The sequence below is a fragment of the Stylophora pistillata genome, chromosome 11 (assembly GCF_964205215.1).
Source record: "Stylophora pistillata chromosome 11, jaStyPist1.2, whole genome shotgun sequence".
Classification (NCBI taxonomy): Eukaryota; Metazoa; Cnidaria; class Anthozoa; order Scleractinia; family Pocilloporidae; genus Stylophora; species Stylophora pistillata.
Window position 1 is genome coordinate 19,796,868 of NC_142529.1, and position 17,128 is coordinate 19,813,995.

The 17,128-nt window shown below is 38.9% G+C and overlaps 1 protein-coding gene across 1 annotated transcript in view; it reads right to left on the bottom strand.

The window, feature by feature from the left end:
• The window catches only part of LOC111339480 (E3 ubiquitin-protein ligase rnf213-alpha), a 138,050-nt gene that overhangs the window by 66,751 nt on the left and 54,171 nt on the right, over positions 1-17,128 (bottom strand). The window contains exons 29-40 of the mRNA XM_088738394.1: positions 16,142-16,357; positions 15,498-15,687; positions 13,782-13,849; positions 9,030-9,348; positions 8,372-8,467; positions 6,620-6,736; positions 6,184-6,403; positions 5,538-5,858; positions 3,419-4,023; positions 3,012-3,171; positions 2,107-2,336; positions 879-1,214 (exon numbers count right to left, since the gene is read on the bottom strand). Coding sequence (XP_088594520.1) covers positions 879-1,214; positions 2,107-2,336; positions 3,012-3,171; positions 3,419-4,023; positions 5,538-5,858; positions 6,184-6,403; positions 6,620-6,736; positions 8,372-8,467; positions 9,030-9,348; positions 13,782-13,849; positions 15,498-15,687; positions 16,142-16,357 — 2,878 coding nt within the window. The remainder of the gene's footprint in view (positions 1-878; positions 1,215-2,106; positions 2,337-3,011; positions 3,172-3,418; positions 4,024-5,537; positions 5,859-6,183; positions 6,404-6,619; positions 6,737-8,371; positions 8,468-9,029; positions 9,349-13,781; positions 13,850-15,497; positions 15,688-16,141; positions 16,358-17,128) is intronic.

Here is a 17,128-nt window from a genome sequence, read left to right on the forward strand (position 1 = left end):
ATATTTATCATACTGCTACTACTACGACCATTTATTTATTGCATGTGCAAGGCGCCTGTTTTTACCGCCATCTTGACGCGATTGTGCCGCATCGTTATGAGCAGTGCACCTATATGAGATGCGCGCTTCTGGTGGGTTGTCTCGCTTAATGGCGTTAGGAGCGCACTATATTAAATATGCACGTTTGTTGTACAAGCATCAATGAAATATCAAGTGAGCTTTCGCGTGAAAACATGTGATCTTCTTACGTGAAATAACAAGTTATCATTATGAGTAATAAGATCACCGATGCGACGCAACTTCAGAATGACAGACTTACCAAACAAAGTCTAAATTTTCTCAATTTGATGGGAGGCAAGTCTAAAAGGAGATTTATTGTGTTTCGAAAGAATGTTGACAAGCTTATTACTTCAGAAGAAAACGAAAACACGAAAACAAACGTATGACTTCAACATTGTTCTCTTTGCGAGGTTCGGAAAGAAGAGAGAGAATTCCCACCGGAGGAGTTGAATGTGAAGCTCATTCATTCATCATTGCAGCTACAACAGAGAAAGGTGAACAATATGAGACTCATACCCTCCCTAACGCTATTCCAATGATTTCATGGGACGGAGGGATTCCACTCGACCAATAGATTCCAATGGAATCCGCAGGTCAACATTTCTACCTTACCTAACGTTTGTCAAACTTCCGGTTCTCTGTCATGTCTAATCCTTCGGTAACCTTGCGTCCGGTAATGAGCTGTTAACACTAGAATTTTGCCTATTCAAACGGATTTCCAGGTTTAACGACTGTAATATACTTTTGTATGTTGGACATGTATGGTATTATTAGTTTTGTTGTCCTAGCATTGACTCTTAACAATTATCATATCTTACCCTCACAAACTGTTCCACGTCATCCTTCCCTTTTTCAGCCTTTCCTGCAATCAACATCAGTTTGCTCTGTAAATCCTTAAGTTCGTCAATAGAGTAAGTTTTCTTCTGGTCCTTCCTCTCACTTCCATCTCTCGAAGGAACCGTCAGTAGGATCACATCTTTCAACGACAACCGTTTTCCTTGTTCTGGTGACGGACCTCTCTTGAAGTCTAAGTGACCCACAACATATACACCGCTGGAGTTGATGGTCGTAGCCTGTACTAACGACGTCATAGCAACAGACCCATGAGACTCTTTGACCGTTTTTAACCAGTCCAGGTTTCTGCTTGTGTCATACTATGAAAAAAAAAAGGCATATTGTCTATCGAGTTACTTGTGAGATTGGTATCATTGAAGACATAAATTTTACCGCCCCTGCCTAAGCGAAGACGTAAAACATTAGATATTTGTTCAATCAAACCAAGATAATGTTCGTGCACGCGATCGGCAAACTAACTATATCCATCAAAAATTATGCCACCCAAATTTGATCTTAGCTATGTGATTGGCCCTGCTTTGCAGCCAGTTTTCGTGAGCAAGAAATTGGGGCAAGATCTTAAACCCATAGAAATTAAGCCGTCAATTGTTAGTAGGTAGTGTGTTGTTTATCGTTTTTCATGTGATCTATGTGATGCAGATTATGTCGGGTACACAGCCCGACATCTTCATCAACACATTGCTGAACAAAAAAATTCGGCGATCGGTCGACATTTCTTAGAAAGTCATGGAAACAACAACCCCTTCAAGAAAACCAATTCACAGTTTTAAGAAAGTGCCGGGACAAATTTGATTGTTTAGTATTTGAAATGCTCTTCATCAAGAAGCGTAAGCCTAATTCAAATACCCAGACGGACTCCATACGTGCGAAACTTTTTGTTTAATATTTTTAAACATCTTTTTCTCACGTTACAGCTTTTAATCAGCTATTGTTTTTTAAGTAATTACAGACTGGAACTCACAAACATATTTTGACGTTTAGCCAACGTCGAAACGTCGTCGTCTCTTAGCAATTTTTTTAATCTTAAAATGATTTTAAGAAATGTTTTATCGCAATTTTTTTATTTTTAAATGCTTTTTAAAATCACTTCTTGTAAATTTGATCAGTCTGAATAAGAATCGCTCCCATAAGTACACTTCACGCTATATATCATTTGAGAACTACACTGCTTTTCCCTCACAATATTTTTACCAGTTTTCGGGGCAACAACTGATCTGCCTCCACTGCTTTCCATACAGGATTACATGCCTTCATCAGTTGGTCAAAGCCCACTCTCTGTTCTTGGGTTTCAATCAGGTCAAAGATCAGCGGCGCAAAGCCTAAGCAGCTGGTATGCAGACTGGATATGCGGTCAGTTTCCATATCACTTTCACCAGCAGAGATCAAGGCCAAGTCCACAAGAACCTTTAGTTCTTGGGTTGCTGTAAACAAAAATACCCAGCTTCCATTATTTGCCAAAGATCCCACGTAACTTGGTTCAATTAATTTCAATCCTGACTCATCATTAATCTACAGGCAACACATCTAACAAGTACATATGGTTACCGGTCTACCAGATAGGTCGTTTCGCACCCAGTCAGTTGAGTCGTTTCATACCGAGCTCGGTCGTCTCGTACCCAAACTAATTAAGTATGTTTTCCGTGTTAACAACTGGAGAAAAAATATCACACTTACACGAATTGTTATTGTTAGAAAAGTCATCAGTATAAAAAAGACTTTTTTAATGAAAAATAGTACACTTACCTTGCGCTTGGCAATAATTAAGTTGTTTTTGTTAGAATTCCACAACTATACACAACAGAATTTTGTTTGTATCTTACTCGCTTGACTCTACTAACTTGTTGTAAGAAACGACTGACACTTGTTCACGCGCGTGGGGGTATTTCGGTTTGGGTACGAATCCACCAGCGAGTTTGGGTACGAATCGACTCAAACCATATATATTCTTGGTGAAGACTCTTCTATCTACTCTTGGACCAGAGCTGGAACTAGAATGTCGACCTCTTTTTCTGGTCGGAGGAGAAAAAATCGGTCCTTTATTTACAATACGGACGAACCAACTAGCATGAACAAATATACTGATCGATTGTTCTTACTTTTAATAGCAGCGCGCAGCCACTCTACAAGACGTTTGCTGTCAACCAAACTTCGGAAACACTTTTCTTTAGCGAAATCCACAGACTTCAGTGCCAGACCAGCCTCCATAAATCTTTCCCCTATGCTGTTTAAAGGCTTCTCTTTGAACTCTGCCGAATACTGTTGTAAATTGATGAAAGAGTTAAGCAGAAAAAGTTTCTTTAACATAAATTTTGACGACGTTGAAATCACGTCAACATGGTAAGTGGCAAAGCATGACAAATGGCAAGGAGTAAATTTAAAATAAATAGGGATACTACTGAAAATATAAAAAGGGGGGGAAAAAAGGAATTTTAATCAGAGAGAAAAATCATGAATTTTTCATTTTCAATTAGCTCAGACTTGAGACACTCGATACTTAAGTTACCTGATTGCGCAAATCTTGAATGACCGTAAAGTCCCCAGTAAAGCCCATAGCCTCCTTAAATTGCCAGATAGTCTCAGCTGCATCAAGGTACTGACAAAACTGTTGGTACCGCTGAATCTGAGCTTTTCGATCGTCAATTACTCCTCGCAATTCTTCGGATAATGTCGTAGTTTGGGTCTGGCTCAGTTGAAACATGCGGATTAACTCACACTCAAGTTTTTTCTCCTTGGACTTGAAACCTTTAAAAAGTTTCTCAACATCTCCTAGAGTCACAGTTCCATCCACAATGCCACTTAAATGTTTGCTCCACTCACTGAAAGCTGTTTTCCAAACATGTTCAACCACTTCAGAGACACTGAGATGAGGCATCTTGCTCTCGCCATTCTTTCTGATTCTTTGGGCTTTCTTACCATACTGTGTCCAAAGATCCTGAAAAATGGAACTTTCCTGGACTTTGTGAAGCGGCGTTAATACTTGTTTCATCGCTGGAGGTATTTCCAAGAACTTGAACTGAACTTCCTTGTCGTCGTTTCGTTCGCACAATTGACATAGTTGGTAACAAGAGACGTCTTTAATTGTTTTTGCCCTGATATTGTCAACATTTACTGAAAACAAACAAAAATACTTAGTTATATTCAGTGTCTACAATTTACCCATCCATGAGTGTACGCTGCTGACATGAGCAAATGTTTCCATGTAAGCAAATGTTTCGCAAGAAATTGTTTCATATGTTATAAAACAAATGGTAAACACCACAGTGTACATTACAGTGGAACCTCGAATTAACGAACAGTAGAGGACTGGGGAAGTAAGTTCGTTACATCGAAAACCTCGATTTAACGAATTTGCGGAAAAACAACCACAATATTCGTTATATCGAGGTATTTTTAATAATTGTTGTTGTTTGTGTGTGTGTGTGTGTGTGTGTGCGCGCGCGCTGTGACATTGGGCTTAATGTCTATTTGAAGCTACAGTACACTGTACAGATCTATAAATAGCTACAGCGCCGGAAACTGAACAGGACGACAAAATTTCAACAATTACAGTTGGCTTGTTAAATGTCAAAACGAAAAAGTTAATGAATAGCGCAACAGAAAAGAAAACTTAAACAAAAGAAACCACTTTACTTTACTACCAAAATTGCTATTTAAGACGCCCAATCAAAAATTCTGCTCATGAAATTGCTTAATTTTTTTCATTCTTTACTTTACAACTAAAATTGCCAATCAAGACGCTAAATGAAAAAATTTTTCTAATTCCCTTATATATTGTCTTTCGTCAAAATGCGTATTTCACGCAAGAGAAGGGGCGTGGTTATTTCCCATCTCTTGTGCCTGACTTGTCAAATGTCACAATGAACACGAACAGTATAAAAGAACAGAACACTACTGTACAGTACTGCACTGTACAGACTACTGTACTAAAGTTGTTAATCACGACGTTAATTAAAAAAATTATTCCAATGAGGATTTTGATTGTTGTTGGTCTGTTTCGCGGCATTTCTCGCTTTTATCACGTGTTCGTTACATCGAGGTATCTGTATACGTTTGGGCTTCTGGATTGTGTTTGTTAGAACGAGGATTTCGTTTTAACGAGGTTCGTCATATCGAGGTTCTGTTGCATACATTTTACTGTAACTTTAGCTGGGCTGAAAAGTATCGTTCGTTAAATAGTAGCGTGGACTTCGTTATATAGAGGTTCGTTAAATCGAGATTCTGTCGCATTCACTTTACTATAACTTTAGCCGGGTTGAAAACTATCGTTTGCTATACCGAGGACTTCGTTATATAGAGGTTCGTTTAATCGAGGTTCTGCTATTTTGAGTTATGAATGCACTTGGGAGGATACCCTTCTTTCGTGCTTCGCAACTTCCCGCGTGCATCCATAACTCTGTAACGCTATGCTGTTCACCTTCGTTAATCGACGGTCAAAGAAAAATCATACAAGCTGTATTGGTACTTTAAAGACTTCTTCCCATAAAATCTACAACCAGTATGAGTCAACTATCCTTAAATCACAAAAATTTGATTCATTTACAACATATGTAAGTTAGACTCGACAGGTCACTTAATGTGCCAGCAAATGACCTTCAAAAGTATGTTATTTCTAAGAGACTCACCTGGCTGAATCAAGTCACACATATAAAGAAATGACTGCACTTTCTCTTTAATAGCTTGGTACTCCTCTATTTCTTCGATTCGTTCGTCTAGACTTCTTTCTACTCCTCGCTTTGAGCCAGAATTAGCTTCTTCGTTGGTAATGAATGTTGTTTTAGAGAGCTCCAAAAACTTTTCCTTGTTTTTCCGTAAAAGCAATAAGATTTCAACAGTCACAGTGGCCTTTGATATGCTTTCTACTATTGCAGTCAGTACAGATTTAGCCTTTGTCAACGTTTCCTGGCCTTCCTCCGATAAAATGCTTCCTCTTCCTGACTCGTCACCTAAAATCAAAGCCATATCTAACACTATTTTTCTGCAGAGAAAAACTCCACCTCCAAAAGTTTTAAAACTGAAAGAACCAAAAATTCTGCCAAATAAATTAAATTGGGACCTTTCGGCACTTGCGAGAAAGATGTTGTTTCATACAAATTTTCTGTCATCACCAACACTTTACTAGTGCGGATGATTATTCGCGACTTGACAAATTTTGGCCCAGGCGTATGGCAACCCGGGCAGGTTTGAGATACTAAAATAGAAGGTCTGCGAAATCAATACATTCTTCCCGGGAAGATTAGTTTGTATATAGTGCAGAGAAAAAAGCCTTACCAAAGAAACGGAAATATTCAACGATTGGGTTCCAAGTGAGAAGAAATTCTACAATCGAAAGGTCCAGTCCAGACCTGTTGCGCCCTCGATGCGTCTTTGGCCAGGATTTCGCGAGTAACACCGACAAAAGTTCCCCGTACTTGGCTGCACGTGAATCACCTCGCAAAGAAGAGCCGCGTAAGGTCATAAAGGCATGGTGAGCATCTTTACCCTTCTTTGACTGAAATAAATTAAAAAATTGTTCAGTAATGATATAAACTCTCAGGTAGTTGGAAAGGAACACAACATTCGTAACTCAGTCAAAAATTTATCCTTTTCGGTAATCCGTAAAAGGATATGCGTATACTATACAACATGCAAGAGCACACGTTTCCCATCAAGGTCATTTTCCATTTATCTCAAGCCTTAACACAACGTTGAAATTCCGAGTCTTTACCTCAATTATCCTTTCCACAGCTTCGAATGCAAGTTTGCTAATGGATTCTCCGATGCCTCTGTCATAAACCTCCATGTTATGCTCGCAAAAAATTTCCACAAGATAGGTGTCCTTCACCTAGGAAAAAAAAACTACATCGAACCTAATCTTAAAAGTTCTTTTTTTATTGCCGACAAATGCCCTTTGATGACGGCGAAAATGTCATACTCCGATTGCCTATCGAAAGACCTGTTTGGGCACAAGTAATGTAACATTAAATGGAACCATTAGACTAAATTCTGTAACCTTTCATGTGCTCCAACAAGATCGTTCTTAGATTAAAAGGGATGGTAAGTTCTGAGCTCGGTAAGGAAATAGATACAGATGTTTTTCGTCTTGTCACAACTTGTCACAAGCGTGGGACAAAGAAAAATTCTGAGTCCCCATGAGGAATCGAGCTTCAGACCTTCGGATGCTCCTCCACTGAGCCACAGAGACTTGGTGAGCAAGGGTCATTACGAAGTCCATCTAGGACACACTGCTAGGATCGGCAATGTCGATAGCGTCATGCGGAATCCGAAGGTCTGACTTTCGATTCTTCATGGGGACTCGGAATTTTTCTTTGTCCCACGCTCGTGACAAGACGAAAACATCTTTCTCAAGATCCTTCATATTTCAAGTACTTTAGGATGGTATTTACGTCTTTGAACTTGTATACAGCAGGATACTTGATAGTTCTGTGCGTGATATTTTCTACATCCCCGGTAAAACCCGGCTTCCCTTCCCCGAATAGATAAAAAAAAAGCAACACGTTTACAAGAAAATTTGGATAAACTTGACAAACTTTAGAACTCGAACCCTCTTTCACATATGCTTCACTCACATATCGAATCGACTGAAATCTTCGATTATTCGCTCTCTTCCGAAAAAAAACATTTAATTACAAATGTGACAAGGGTGTAAAACGGCGGACAAGCCAGAGGTTCCGGTCTGCCGCATAAAGTGACCAAGAATAATGATGCTCTCCCTAAGATGGAATGCCAGTCCATCAAAGGAAAATCCGTTAATATTTTGTCACTTTCTTTCATGAGTATAGAACGCAATTACCCAGCCGGGAAAAAACCTGAGCCTTTCGATCTGGGGTCTTGCATGGTAATTACTGGACCAATACAACACCTCCAAATATAACTGAATTAACTCTACCTTATTAGACGCTTTAGTGTGTAGTATCGCCAAGTATTCTTACGAGTTGTGCCGTATTTTGGCAAGTCTGCAGAGTGAGGCAAAATAGAAACTACGAGTAAAAATACTACGCGATAATACACCAAAGCGTCAAATGAGTTATTTATTATCCAACTGCATTTACGCGATTCTTCTAAGGAGAAGAAAGCGAAGCAAATAGGACAACGGTTTGTGAAAGGCCTGGCGTAACGCTCGCGTCAATCTGTCAAACAAGGTTTCAAAATAATTTGACTGTTATTTGCGAGACTTAATCGCAGGTTATAACCGTTACATTTTCCTGATATCGATATTAAGGTAATTTGTTCCTATTTTTTGTTAATCTCTGAATAATCAGCATCAGAATTGTAACCTTAACTCATACTGAAGGAAGCCCTTTGCCTCATTAATGTGACATATATCGACGAAGGTCCATATGTGATGGTTGTTGTTGCAAGAAAATACCAACTGCATATAGTACTCTAAATTTTAAGTGTTGCTTTCCTGAAAAACGTTGTTCCTAGTGCAAAAATGTAACAAATTAAAAACAGTTACCTTTTTGGCACGGTTCATGAAATGCTCCTTCAAGTACATCCGGTACTCTTCGAAACCTTGAGTGCCATCTGTAACTTTGAGGAACATACTCCATACCTTAATAAAGAGGTAAGTAAAAATGTTCCGAGCATAAGAGGTGATTCGCTGTTTGTAGTTCTTATAATATGATTATCTACATAACTTCAAATGAAGGAAGACATCACTGTTAATATGGTCTGAACCTCAAATTTCGTCTCTTTGTAATAACAATTGCAGGCTTTTACAAGGAACACTAATCGGGATTATTTTTATGGCCAGATTAACCTTAAAAAATATTGTCCTCAGTTTCACTTCAGACGCATTATTACCTCCATCCTGCCACTTTTAAAATTGTATTTTCTTTTTTCTAAGTATGTTTTCACTACATCTCCATTTCCCTCTTCGGCCCCAAGTGAAGGAGGAGGGGGGCGTTATTATTTGATCTGACCGTGGTTGGCCCCAGTAAAAATTGATGCAGTGGCAAGCCAAAGAGGGTAATGCATGTCTGCTGAAAACGCATTTCCCTGCAAAGTTTGAGTATACACCACAATAACAGTCAAGGCAAGAAGCTGAAGAGCAGCTTCTAATGCCGCTTAGAGTACCAGCTGTCACAGTAAACATTAATGCTTTCCATCCATACCTCAAGTTCTCTTGAGAGAGCTCCACTTTTGTGGTTGTCGGGCATGTGGGCATCAAGTACTGATGGCAGCTTACTTCTAAGCTCTTTCCAAAGAAGATGCAGACACTCTTTTTTCAAGGTTTCAATTTCTTGAAGCTTGTTTGGATTCTCAGTGTGACTTTCTACTGCGGATTGTTGACAATGTTGTATGCTTAAAAACAGCAGCTTGATTGCGTGGCAAATCAGTTCAATATCCTCTCGGAAATAAGGAGTTCCCAGGCATACATGGACCAACTTCGAACTTGCAGAGACTCTGAACGTCATGATCTTCGTGTTGGAACTATTTGCGAAAAGTAGCATCCATTTCAAATTATTCCCTTTAGGTTTCCTTGTGATGTTATTGATAGTTATGACATAAAGACACACCGAGTGCTGTAATTGGTCAAAAGTCCATTATCTATTTCCCTGCATACCCTGAGAAAACCGCCTGTTTAACCGCCTCCTAGTTAGCTCAATGGATGGAGCGCTGGAATGTTGTGCGGGAGGTCGATGGTTCAAACCCCGGCCGGACCAACACTCAAGGTCTTAAAATAATTGAGAAGAATATGCTACCTTTCTATAACATCAAGAAATGGTTAGATATCATAGTCTTCTCGGATAGGGACGAAAAAATGTAGGTCCCGTCTCCTGCAGGGTTAGGGGTAGGAGACGTTAATTTCCCACGCCCGAGATCACTGTGTGATGGATGTCCTCCCCTGGGGTGGGATGGGTTGGGATTATTTGATGAGGGCCGTAGGTTAGAGAACTGTAACAGGTTATTGCGCTTCCCTCTTTAATAAAGTTAAAGTTAAAGTAAAGTAAAGTAAACATCTTCCCGTGCCATCAAATGGCGCCACGCGGGACGAATTCTCAGGTTTTAATTTGTCAAAAGCCTTTGGTTTGGAGAACACGACGAGGACTCTTCGAGCGCCAAGAACAACGACAAATATTTCATATGCTTATGTACAATTAGCCTCCCCCCTGTTAAGCGCAGTAAGAAAGGATCTCTGCAGTAATTCAATCTGAATCTGGATATCGTTGATGTAACAACTAATGTTGTCTACAAAGACAGTGAACCGCAAATGGTTGGAGTTTCTAAGCTGAAGAAAAGCAACTGTTACATTGCTGATCATTCATTCATTCATTCATTCATTCATACAGACATACATACATATATACTTTATTGATGCTCTCTAAAGTTTAAGTTAATTAAGGAAATAAATACAATAAGATCGTAAATTACAAAAATATATCATCAACCTAATAAGACATTCGCAAAATGACGCCTAAAATTCTTGGGGCATTTTAAGGATTTAATATTATCATTCAAAGAGTTCCAGAGTTTGGCTCCTCTGAAAGCAAAAGAGCGCAGCCCCGTTGACCGGCGACATAAGGGTATCTCCAAAGCACCAGACGATCGAGTTTGCCTATTATGGACTTGGGAATGTAGTTTGAACATATCAGCAAGATAGTTCGGAAAAACTTTGTTAATATATTTATGCATCATAGTAGCATCGTTTAGAATAAATTTCTTTCTAATAGGAAGCCATTTCAGTGATCGCAGTCCATCCGAAATATGGTTATACTTTCTTAGTAACAAAATAATTCGTCCAGCTAAATTTTGGACTCTTCGTGACTTGTCAATATTGCTGTTGCTAGTATTACTCCAAACGGTTGAACAACACTAAGTTTACTAAAAAACAAAGGAATTTATTACTAACAAAAGCGTTTTCCTATCCAGGAGATGCTTGATTCTGTTCATTTGCATCCATTTAAGGTTACTTCCTACATTCGTGGGTGTTCTTCGGGAAAAAATTCGTACGCGCGCTAGTTTGAAGAAAATCCTAACAAACTATACATCAAAACAAAGCTTAATAAATTCAGTTTACGATAAAAATATAAATTAGACGATTTTTTTTCATTTAGAAAGTGTCAAGAACCGGCAAGGTGTGAAACGACCGAGGGTCCTTCTATTGAATTTATCGGGTGTCGGATTCGCGGCACGAGAATAATGGCTGCACAGTCTTATTCACAAGGCATCAATCAACAAAAGCGTGTCAGGCTTTTCCGATATTCTGATTGGTTGTCTAGATATTCGCATCTAAAGTTAGAGTAGCGAAAAATATGCGAAGCGTGTTGCGCAAATGGACACCACGTAAAAAAGTATTTCAAATATCAAAATTTCCTGACACACTTTTGTTTGTTATCATCCAAGGAATGTGTTGGCGTAATTTCCTGAAAATCGGTCAAATCTACATACCCTATAAATTCGCTCAAAGTGGATGTATTCCTCTCAAAATCAAATGCGAGATTTCAGCTCCTATGGGGCCGACCATTTAACTTTTGAGGTGGGGGTGGATGATTTTGAAAAAAAATTTCTTGCAAGCGCTTGTTGGAAGAAAACAATTGCATGCAGCCCAAATGTAACAGAAAAAATGTACCAAAAGATCGGAAAAAAATATCCTGCACAGCAGATTGCTAGAAAAAAAATTCTTGATGACCAGAAATCACCCACCCCCCCCCCCCCCCCGGGTCGGCCCCTAAAGGTTTGTAAACAACCAGCGCCACACCTGGAGATTATCTCGCCTCCTGAAACCGCAAACCAATGAGAAGACGAGGCCTCCTGGCGTCAATGACAATGGATCAAGATTTTCTCACGACAATTATAAACTTATGCACGTTTAGCATTTTTTACACTTCTGTTGTAGTTTATTCTTGCATTGTTTCAGCTCGCTGATAGTTTTTCTGTCACTTTTGTCGGTGTTCACATAAAAAAAAATTCATGTAAAACACGTTCTTAGTGCGAAATAAATACCGTTGAGTTTCAAATGGCTGATTCGTCGACTTATTGTAAATCAGTATACCTTAACAATTGTCTTGGTATTGGTTGATTCAAGATTTGAGTAGGTACCGACAGAATACCCCCCCCCCTCCCTCATGTGGACTGGCAGGTCATTACGTGGAATAGTTATTGACTACAGAAATAATTTATCATATCTCTTTAGCCAACAGAGTCAAAGCGAAAACTGAACTATTGCTCGTACTCTAAATGAGACAACCAATCACAAATAACATTAAACATAATCCAAAAAATAATTTAAGTCATTTGTCAAGTTTGCCCACAGAGCACTTTGTTCTATTTTGCGAGCGCTCTCCTGAATTTAGTGTTAAGGTTGACAAAAAGAGAAATGTACAGTCTATTTGCCTAGTTTCTTGGCTGCAGTAACGGCTCGAATCAAGCTGGAAATGGCTGTTGTCGAAACGTCCCTTGCTTTTTTTTTATTTGTTTCTTTCTCGGGTGTTAAAACCGCTACTCCAAGGGAAAAATGTCGACCAAGTCGCTAATATACATTAAAACCGTCAAAAAATGTGATACATGTAAGCCAAACAGAGAGCCCGAACCTGAATGAGCTGCCGGCCAGAAAAGCAAAAGATTTCAGAATGGACACAATGGCCCCGAGAACCCAAGAAGAAATTGTAAAGTAAACTGACGAGAAATAGCTTTAAGCAAGATGGTATACCGACAATTTTTGTGGTCAAAATTGACCGACCACTGCGATTGCGATCTGACATTCCGTACGGATAGTTTTTAAAGTTTACAAGCCTCGGATGCAGTTTTACTATTTTCCGCAGCTTTTTCAGCGACACAAAGGTCAGTTGTGTGATTCTTACTGGTGGATTTTATTCCGATTAGGAGGACTCAACTTTAAATTCTTTAATAACATAATTAGACCCGCGCCACGACAAAAACGCCAAATTAGAACATTGAGCCGTGTGCCGTTCAGCTGTTTTGTTTACTCGCGGTACACCATTTTCCTTCGCCTTAAATTAAAGCTTTCATAGAGTCCTCGTTAAAATTCACGGAAAGCACTTAAAAACACTTAAACTTGGCAAAGACTGTGGAATGAGAGCTGAAATCGCGGACAGCAAACCGAATTAATAAACTTGAGTGCACATTAACTGTGCAAGTGGTTTTCGTTCTCATGTAAATACGATTTTCCGTGAAAACTCTGAATCAGTTCGTTTGTCTCTGTAATGTTCTTGACGCAAAACCTTGGCAATTTCTCCTTATTGGCGAGCAGTTTAGGCAAGTCTCGTCGAGAACTTCTAAGTTCTTTCACTTTTACCACACAGTAAAGATATAAAGGCTTAAAACGGAGCAATCAGTTAGTTAAGGTGTATTTTAAATCGAAAATTTGTTAATGTTAGAAGATGTAATCTTTGTCGTTTTTTTTTATGTTCAAAGCGTCCTCTTCGTTTCCTCCAAACCAAAAGCCTTCAACAAATTTTATTTTAGGAATTCGCCCCGTGCGACACTCCTGCTGTAATCAACTCGCACGAGGTGATTACAGCGAGCGGATCTCTATAATCACCTCTGCGTTGAGATAACCCAGGGTAAGTGTGAAATTCGATTTCAGATCTGAAAGCTTGAAAATAAAATTCAGTTAATCTTATATGTCTGCAATTTGGTGATTGAATGCTCTAAGCTTTAAGAGAAACAGGGAAGTTATCCCAAACGGCTTTTGCACAGAGAAATATAGAAACCTTAATTAAAATTTAACCTCAGGGTAGCGATAATCTGCCTTCGAACCACTGGGTCCTGTGTAATTATAATTAAAGATTACGAAGCATGCCCGCGCAATTGAATTTAGGTGCCTGAGTTTGCAAGCTTTGTTCAAGAGTGTACGAAATTAATATAAAAACTTGCTATGTTATTACATATCTCAAACCTACCTGATTATTTCTTTTCCACTTTCTTGAATGTTGATCATGGATACAATGCACTGCTCGATCCAGATTTTCTAACCAACACATAAAAAAAATAACTTAACACTTGTCTGAATGCGAAACAAAATGTTACATCCTGAAAAAAAAATTGATGAATTTTAGTGTCAGGCTTCGAGTATATGCCGAGCTGAAAAATGCAAGATCCTCTCACTGGAAGCAAAATCTTTCAACTCTCTTCCAAACTATAATAGCGATTAATCTGATTTAAATTCTTTTCGGCGACTAATATAATTAATATATATATTTATTATCCAACTGTGCCTCGTAGAGTACAAATAACGCGCAAGACGATAACAAATATCACGCGATATTTGTACTCCAGAAATATCCGCGAAATTCGCCTGCACTGAAATAACAATTTGTCGTGTTGGATAATAAATCTCTTATTAGAAGTTTTGATGTGTAGTATCGCTGAGTTGTAAACTCGAGTTGTGCAGTATTTTGACTCGCCCGTAGGGCGAGTCAAAATACTGCACAACTCGTAAAAATACTCAGCGATACTACACATCAAAACTTCTAATAAGATATATATATATTTCACAATTATTCCACGAGCGCGCGTTGGATATGAGATGATAGATAGCTAACAATAGCCAGTCATTGTAAGTTAACGGTCAATCGTTGAAATTACCTGATGAGTGTGGTCATTTTCGACCATACGAAACAGAGCTGTCGTAATAAAACGATGAACTACCTCTGAAGTCTTGAACCAGTTTGTTAAAATTATATATATATATATATATATATATATATTTACTAAATATGTATAATTTATTATATAATACAGTTTGTATAGGTGGTCACATAATTTTGAGTGCAATTTGGGATAAATCAGCAAAAGTAAATTTTTCAAAGGTTGACCAAATTGCACGAGCCCGTTCGGGCGAGTGCAATTTGTTGTCTTTGATTAGTTTACAAGTGCTAATATATCGCAAATGTCACGTGGAAAATTCATGTGATCACTTGTTAATAATGTACATGCAAAAGTTTGATTCTGTTTTCCTCTTAGTTGTGTTTATGGTTCACTGATGGGCCACTTGCCTTCGAGATGTTGCGGGAGTCGTCAGGGTTTTCCCGCTAGAATTTGCTTCGAGCTTTTAAACTCTCTGTCAGGAATATTTGAGTGTATGCACTCTCTCCCAGTTAGAATACGCAATAACCACACGAAGGCTATCACGCTCGTAATTTAATCCCCTTCTTTCGCACGAAAACTACGAGAGAATTTTGTTCAGGGCCTCCGACTCCTACGCCTCCACACTTTGTCAGAGTCGTTTTTGGAACCCGAGACTTCTCGACTTTAAACCAGCTGTTTGTGCTTTGTTGGGTGCTTTTGTTCTGGATTAAAAGGTTGTTACTTTCTCCTAACCTGTCCGCCATTTTGTTTTGTTTTGCTTTCGCGACCTGTCTATCAATTTAATTTCAACTTTCCGCACTCAAATTCCACTTTCTGAGCTGTCTGGAATAAACTGATTTGTTCTCAACGGATGAGCATGCTAAAATTTTTGCATGCCTTTATTGCAATGAAAACTGAAGGGTAGAAAGTTTTAATATTTTGCATTTCCAAATAATCGAGAGGAATTGTATTTGATCTAATCTAAAAAAAAGATGCATTTACATCTCTTAGACAAGAATCAGTACTCGATATAAAAGTTTTGCAGCAACCTTTTCATTGGTCAAAATTCCAAGAGGAAACAACGTGATCAAAGCAAAGCAGACGTCCGATATTTCAAAAAGTCCGGTTGGTACGAAATTTTGCAGTGACCAAACAGTGAGTGCGCGGAGAAAGGTTCTCTTCAACAAAAGATCAACTTGAAAGGCGCCAACAAGACGAGGCCACACATCTGTAAAATCCCTGTGTGAGAAAATGTGTATACGTTTACTCGTTAATGAAAGAGGACTCAAGCACTGACATGCACGTAGCCATCCACCGTTCCAAAGTTTGTAATATTGAATTTTGCCACTATTTCTCTAGTTTTCGCCTTCCCATTTGTCTTTCTACTTATTTGTGTTTTTTGTTCTGTCTTTTTTGCGAGCTTATTGGTGCATTTAACTGTCTTATTTTTTTTAATTTTTTGAGGCTTTGGCAAAGTAAAAGTTTCACACTTTCAGTCATATTGATTCAAAATTTCTCAAGCTGTTCAAAAAAAGGCCACTCCAAGCAAAGATAATCCCTATCAACTATCGACGTCGCTTCATCACATCCAGCTTTATGGTGTCTAGGTCGCACGCAGCTTCGATTCATGATTTACATCTAACCAATACCAGCTATTTCCCAGAAAACATCTCTATTGCTACATATTTCTTACTGTTTCTCCAACCGTTGAAACTCTGTTATTGCTAGTTTCTGAGCTCCCCACCAAGCTGAGTTCTCAGGAAGTTCTCCAATATCAGGTTCCTCAAAAGGCTTTGAGTCTCCGCGTAAGAAATGTAGCAGCGGCAGAGCCAGTAGCCACTCAGGAGTGGAATTCCGAACTTGCTTCATTGACTGATTACATATCGTTTCAATGGCGCTAACAGCAGATCTGAGAAAACCAACACATTGCTTGGTAAGTGACTGATTACATGGACGAAGAACAAGAGGATCATTCACTTCTGAAAAAATCATTAGCGAGAGCAAGGAGGCTATTTACGATTTCATCAACAAACAGAAAAGTTTAGACATAAGCAAGTACGCGGACTGCGATATGAAAAGTCTTCTACATTGCAGAGAAAAAGCATAATCATTCACACGATTTGGTTTTGGGTGCATTAGTCATCGATGAACGAGCGCGAGACGAGTGAAATTTCTAGTTTACGAATAGAACTCTTACCAACATCGTTTTAACGGTTCATATCGTACGTTACGGAATCTAGTTATTTTTTGCTCGGATTTATGGCTCACGCCCTTCGCTACTTGGCCGTAGGTGTGAGCGGAAAACCTCTATAAAACGAAGTTAGGAAGAGGTATACGTTTGCCTAAACTGGAAATTTTACTCATCTCCCGCTCGTTTTCCTTACTGACTAATACACCCAAAGCCAAATAGTGCGAACAAGTTTGCTAGCCACATAGGCGATCTATACAGGTTAACATCACTCCTAGTCGCCACGTTTTACAGGGAACGTACGGATGCTTCATGCTCACTGAACTAGGGAAAACTCCAAAAAATCCGGGCAAGTAAATGTGACTCGTGTTCCCCAGCTCCGATCAACAGTGTCATTTGTGATTTTTTGGAGAATGACTAATAATGATGGCAAATTCATAACGTAAGCGTCGTTATAAGAGATTTTTTTTTTCTTTTCGCTGGACGAAAATT